The 7,394-nt window shown below is 35.2% G+C and overlaps 1 protein-coding gene across 1 annotated transcript; it reads right to left on the bottom strand.

The window, feature by feature from the left end:
• Positions 1-263: 263 nt before the first annotated feature.
• Positions 264-2,059, bottom strand: LOC112638462 (histone-lysine N-methyltransferase SETMAR-like). The gene is made up of 2 exons (XM_025410279.1): positions 1,918-2,059; positions 264-697 (listed from the first exon to the last, which is right to left on the bottom strand). The coding sequence occupies exons 1-2, from the start codon at positions 2,057-2,059 to the stop codon at positions 264-266; spliced, it is 576 nt and encodes a 191-aa protein (XP_025266064.1).
• Between the last annotated feature and the right edge of the window lie 5,335 nt (positions 2,060-7,394).

A 7,394-nucleotide genomic window follows, 5' to 3' on the forward strand; every position in this document is an offset into this window, starting at 1 on the left:
AGACGAAGCCAGGGGCTTGTAGCTCCGCGCTGATTAATTGATTACAATAATTAATTGCGGCGAAATTATTCATGGGATCGAAAAATACTATTATACATTTTTTTTTAAATTCTCCTTCTCTATCGGATGACACTAAGCGTATGCGATACTTTTTTAACACTCTGTATATATATATATATATATATATTGGGTCGTGAAGTATGAAATGGAGCAAAATTTTGATAAATAAAACTCGATTCTTTTCAAATAAAAACTTTGTATTTTTAATAAAAGTATGCACCCAGGTTATCGACACACTTTTGCCATTTCAACGGTAGCTCATTTATCCCTTTGCTGTAGAAGTCTGGCTCACGGGAGTCGATGAACTGTTGGAAGGCCGTTTTCACAGTCTCTGCGGAATTGAATTTTTTTCCCAACAAGAAGTTGTCCAAATTTCGAAAGAAGTGGTAGTCAGTAGGTGCAAGGTCTGGCGAATATGGTGGGTGACGGAGAGTCTCTAACTCCAACTGCTGTAGCTTTGCCACGGTCGTTCGTGCGGTGTGAGGTCGAGCGTTGTCGTGCAAGAGGATGGGAGCTGATCGATTGACCAATCTCGGCTGTTTAATCGCAAGATTTTGCATCATATCGTCTAGTTGGTTGCAGTAGACATCCGCCACGATCGATCTGCCAGGTTCCATGAAGCTATGGTGGATGACACCTGAGCCAGACCACCAAACAAAAATATGTAATTTGCAATTAACAATTCCATATTTTTTCTTAAAAACAACTGTATGTTTTCTTTACACCAATTGATTCCTCTCATTATTTTGTATATAAAAGTATGAAGGTAAGATAATCGAAAAATGAATGGTTTACTAAATATTTTATGGTTTATGTAAAATTAAGAAATTATTTCAAGCCTTATAACTCAAAAAGTACTTAATAAAAAGGTACTTAATTATAGTGTTTTGGAAAGCTCTCGAGATAATCTACAAGAATATGCAATGAAAATTAGGGGGTTCCATTTAAGAAATTGAAGGTAATCTTTATGTGACCTTCAAATGACTATTCAAGGTCAAATCTAAGGTCACCGTCGGATTGCCCGGGAAAAATCCTACAACTTTTGTCTAAGTCATTTTCCTCTGTGATGCGTATATTTCAAATTATCCAGCCGTCCCGGAACTTTTGACACACGCTGTATAATATTAGTCGATATTATCTTGCATTAAACATATGTGTGTGATTGCAGATAATATCGACTAACATTATATATTCTTATTACTATTCTTTGATTTTAAAAACATCTTGTCACATAATCTATAATTAGTAAATTAATTACTAGCTATAATGAATTACTAGTATGTATATGTATGTATATATACACACATGTGTATATACATATACTATGAATATATTTATATAAAATATGAATTGTATATGTAACTATATAAATTGCAGATAGATGGAAACATATATACATATGTATTTATATTTATTTATTTTATATATACATATGTATTTATATTTATTTATTTTATTTTATATTTTATATTATTTTTTATATTTTATATTATTCGATAATATTTCTAACGAAAGTAGTATTTAATAAATTCGTTAATAAATATTATGGATTTTTTATGATTAAATATTATGGTTTTTTTTATGATTAAATATTATGGTTTTTTTTTATAATTGAAGAAAAAAACGACCTTGAACCTGGTTGTACGGGCGGTGCACATATCCTGTTTGGGGGGGGGGGGATAAATACCGTCGCCGTTGACACTCTCGTACGCTGAAACGGTGACGAAAATCGCATCATGCGATTATGCTGTCGGCTCGAATTTGAAACCGAGTCCGTGTGGTGACAAACCCAATCCGTTACCCTGACGCCAAGATCGCAGTGTACTTTAATGTATTAAATGCGGATATTTATGTTACACTCCCAGACAGCACGTGGACGTCCAATGGATGTCCATCGAACGTCCACTTCTGGATATCTGGACGTCCATTGTAGGTCCAAAATAGATCCGATGAACATCTGATGGTCCATGGGATGTACGTTTTGCACAACTTTATACATCCATAGGATATCCACGCGGACCTATTTTGGACCTTTTTAGAACCTATTTTTGATCTTTTTGGACCTACTTTGGGACCTTTTAGAATCTATTTTGGTTCTTTTTCGGAACTTTTCCGGATCGATTTTGAACCTTTTTCGGATCTTTCTCAGGAGTGACCATTATACATATTTAATAGATAACATGTTTTTGTTTAATAAAAACACTGTAAATAATTGAAATGGCAATTTTGAAAGGCACTCTATTATAATTGAAATTACGCAATGTACTTATTATAATTAAAGTTGCAAACATCAGTCACGTAAACTTTGAAATAATACATTAAGATTAATAAATTGTGAACGAAACTAGGTGATCGTATATAAGGATTTGATCGAAAGTCACCGATTTCGTTTAAATAAATGCACTTATTATAAAGGACAAAAAAATTTAAAAATTAAATATTTGTTTATTTAGTAATTTGACTTACAATTTTTTATAAATTCGTAATTCGAAAGCCTCGAATAGAATCGATTTTAGTTTTATTTAAATTATTTATTAAATAAATTGTAAACATTTTTGTACATTTACCATTTCGAAACAAAACTATTTGAAAAATACATCTCCGATTTTTTTAACGCATTTGTAATCTGAGTATATATCAGTTTAAAAAAAACTATTATAACAATCATGTAAAATTTTCGGCAAAAAAAAATTGCATGTTTATGTCGTGGCAAAGTGTTGTAAACCTTGTATATTAGAATGTTAAAATGAAAATTCGATTCTATCGATACATAATATTGTCAAACTCGACTAGCAATAAGCAGAGAAGGAAAAGCTAACTTTTTGATCGACTTTTTAATTCTAAATATATACATGAACAACAATAACAGGTTGTTGCTGATGTACTGATTACTAATTATAGATTAGAAATAACTATTGTGACGATACTATAGTCACAAGACAAATACGACAAAGAATTCACAACGACAATTGAAAATCCAAATAGACATTTTATGGATCTAAATAGTAATTATCATTATTAATACTGTAACTAATAATAATTCTACTGGTACGTCGGTGCTAACTTAACTTAACATTGGAAATAAACTAAAAAAATAGTAAAAACGTAAAAACTCTTTGCGCCACTCTTTGCGTCGGTTGACTTCCTCCACTTCTTTTAATTCCGCATCTCGTCTTTCCTTTGCTCTCAGCAGCCACTTTTGGATTGCTTCTTCTAATAATTTTTTGTTATAATCCGGATTGTACTGTTCACTCGAAGCTATAATAAAAAATAACGGCTAATTAATACAAAATATTTAAATATTTAAATAGTATTATCTTACTTAACGTTCTTACCAATCAGCAATGCCGAAAATTTTCTTTTTTGCTTTTGTCCAAGCCAGCTATATTTTTCTCCGAACTCGTTAGTTAGTGTTCGTGTACAATCTCTTCTAATAAAATCGTACAGATTTTTTCCGCCAACTCGGGACATTTCAATGACCTGTTAAATAAATATGAATATTAAAATATGTACATTACATTTAATAAACATAACCAATATAATACATGTATATAGAATTTTATATAAATATACACAGTTCCATTTCTCGAGTCAACAAATTCAAAGTTCATAAAAAGTGAATAAAAGGAAGTGAAAAATCTCGATTGATAATTTCTAATTTGAATATTATATAATCTGTCATTGGAATGTGAGTAATTATTTCAATAATCATTTAAAATATTTTTCTGTTCGATTTTATGGCACTTCATATTTTTAAAGTTGAACTTATTTACGAAAATTTACAAATAGTTTTAAATTATTAATTAAATACTATAATTTTACATAAATGTAAACTATGTACCTTTCTGATAAAAGTTATACTTAAAATGACAATAGACTCAAAAATTATTATATTTTTTATATTGATAAGAAAGATATACATATGCATAATTCAAGATTACTAAGAAATTATACTTTTAAAAATAATAAATGGAATGTCATTTACCAACGTATTGAAATGCTGCGATTGTTTTAAAAATGATTCAACGTGCTTTTCCAAGTCATCCGTGGATGTAAATGGCAACTCAAAACAGGAAAATATGGATTCAACTGGATTTAAATTTTTCGGTGGCTGGATTTCTCATGTTACTTTTTAAATCGTTCAAGTTATCCTCCATTTGCCACAACTGTGTCTTAAAGTACGACTGCTGGCGAATGATTTCTTTGAAACACTGCAGAACTATTTTATGAACGAAAAGAAAAATTAAACTTTAAATATGTCATTCTAAATTTCAACGATTTCAGACCATATTATATCAATATTAAGACATGTAAGTGAATTTTAAAAAATATTTACAGAGTGCTTACAGAGGAATGAAAAATTAGTACGTATTGATGAAAAGAATGTATATACGAACCATTTGTATTATGATTATGCGCAGGGCAAATATAACATCCACAATCATCGTCTGTTGTTTTAGCAATAATCTCGTCAAGGGTAGAAAACGACTCGTTATTATTGGTAGATTCAGGAGCTAATTTTTCATGACGGTCGTTGTGTTTTTCATTTCCGCGGGACACGCTAGTTTTTGATAATTTTGTCGACTTATTATTGTTAACATTGTCTAAATGCTTATCAGTTAAATTTTTTGTGAATTTAAGTGATATCTTGGGTATTTCAGAGACTGATTTTTCGTTACAGTCATTGCTTTTTCATTTTCGCGGAATACTCTTGTATTTGACGATCCTATAAAATAATAATAGTAATTGTTAAATAATTGGAAATATATGGTGGGTTTTTTAAAGTAGAAATAATAACTACAAAAAATCATTAATATTGAAACTCACGTTGCATAAGCGGAGGCGTTGGCAATTCGGTAAACTCATCCTCATTATTAATCAATTCTTCTGACGATGAATCATGCTGCTTAAATTTTTTAAATTTTTTCTTTATGCCATCCCTCTTATTATTATTATCCGTATCGCTATTTAATTCTGTTCAAAAATTAAAATAATCATTCTAGTTTAAAAATCGCATAGCGAAATTCGTATGTTTTCGCTAATAAATAATCGAGAATTTAAAATTAACGGGCGTCAAGAATCTTCTCGAATTGTCTATTTATTAGAAAAACTCGAACGCTCGAGTTATCTCGCTTTTTTGCCACCGGAAAAAACGTTCATCATCACCGCAGACAATATTATTGTCAACCGCCGTTGAAATTTACGCCGCTCATGGGCATGCGCGCCCATGCGTCACGATCAGCTGATCGCCAATCAAAGATTGCGCGCATGGAAAATAAATGATATCCGACGTGAGACGTCATCAACAACCAATGACACACGCCGCAATAATGTCACCGCTAAAATATTGAATTAATTGGTCCACGTCGAAGCGGGCCCAAAAATCCGCTCGCTTTATAATGGGCACCGCGCGTGGACCAGCTAAGTCTCGCACTTATCGCTACTCGCAGTATTTCTTCCGCTTCGCTTTGCAAAACCGCTTTGTCTAACCGCTATTATAACGACCGCTTTCTCACTCGGACTTTCACAATTTCGGCTTCGGAACTAGCTTCTGTACCTGAAATATTTGTACTCATTTTTATTTGTGTAAATTTTTATTAATTGTGTGGTGTCAAAATAAAACTGAAAAAACCAAAAAGAATTACGTGTCGTGTTAAGTTTTTGTTGCATTAAATATTCTGTTCGTGGCCATCCGTCTGCCGCTTTCTCCAAACTTTGCGCTGTCACAGCAATCCGCGCTAACTCGCGAACAAATTCTAACGTATATTCCGCCTTTTTTGCCTTCTCTCTGGCTTTAGAGTAGCTGTCTGAAAATATATAAATAAAAATATTTGTATAACTGAAAAGAAAAAGTACACAAACGAATGATATTAGTATAAAAGTTATATTAATTTAAATATTAATTAGTATTAACCATAATTGACGTTTCGAAATGGGATCACGTCATACAAAGGCCAGCATTTTTATTGGGATTTTCATATTTACGAATTGCTGCCATCATTTTGTCTGATTGAAACGGTGGCCAATAACATTTATTGTTAATGATCCAAGTAGACGAAACCGCTTCGACAGTATCCCCCGATGTAAATCGATAACCGACCATACCTATATAACATTAGATGTTCTATGAATATACATCTTACTTCCATGATGTGAAAATAACATCCTGTACGTTGAATGTTTATACATTTCATATACATGATTTGAATGTACATTACAATATATAATATGTATATTCGTTGATGTATTTTATATGTACTGTGATGTGGCCGTCTCGTGCGCGTACATCCGCCCCGACCATTTTGGCGGGACGAAAGTCGAGCGGCCGCGCCAGAGACCAGAGCGAGAGAACGGTATCAAGCTCCCCGGAGAGACGAGTCGTATTGTAATCATAGACGCATTTTATTAATTTGATCTGTATTTTTCTTGTAATGTACGACATCGGGCAACCCGCCGAAGGAGAAATCGGAAGGAAACAGCGAGGGATTTTGTACGACAGCCGACGACACCACGCTCCACGACAGCGAGCCAAGAGGAACGTCGCGCCCCATCGACGTTGTGGTGGAATTTTCGCCCCACGGCACATCAAGAGGGATGGAAGTCCGACCCGTCCTAACCCCCCCCCCCCGTAAAAGGGAGAGGTAACGACAACCGAGCCTCCACCGGGCCCTCATCAATGGGCCCGTGACAGTCGAATCGTCACCGGGCCCTTATCGATGGGCCCGCGACAGCGGAAAATTTAAATTAAATTATTTTGGCGCGAGGCGCTAGGGTCTTTCGCGTGCCGCGAGCCGATTGGCCACGGGGCTGCGCACCCCACCAAGCGGTCATTGACGCCGCTATCGACCCCGGGCAGCGAAATCCCAGGGATCACTCTTGGACGGGCGCTCGACTGAGTCAGTAACTTGTTTCGTATACGGTTGTCGTTGTCGATTAATTAGTGATTGTCGCTGTCGAGAGACGAGAAGAGGACGGAGCCGGGGATCACCCCCCTTTTCGAGGAGGAACGATAAATCGGTGAGGTTGCCCATTTCTGCCCAGGATCTTCCCTTTGTAAGCCACGTACGCGATTTAGTCCGCGTGCCAGCCGTTCTGCCGCCGTCGCCATTTTTCGTGTTTCGCGATCGCTCGAGCTTTTTGCTGAGCCGTCGATATTATGCGTATTTTCGGGCGACCGGAGGCAAACGACCGAAGAAGGACCATCGTAACGTCGGCATTAGATTGATAAGGCGGCGTTCGTCTCTCTCCGGGTTTCGGGCTGCAAAAGACGCGTAACTCTCGGCTATCGAATATCGACCGCGTGCGCAATAAATCGCGAGAAGCATTTACGCCGC

This window comes from Camponotus floridanus, unplaced genomic scaffold (genome assembly GCF_003227725.1).
Source record: "Camponotus floridanus strain SB8 unplaced genomic scaffold, Cflo_v7.5 scaffold300, whole genome shotgun sequence".
NCBI classification, from domain to species: domain Eukaryota; kingdom Metazoa; phylum Arthropoda; class Insecta; order Hymenoptera; family Formicidae; genus Camponotus; species Camponotus floridanus.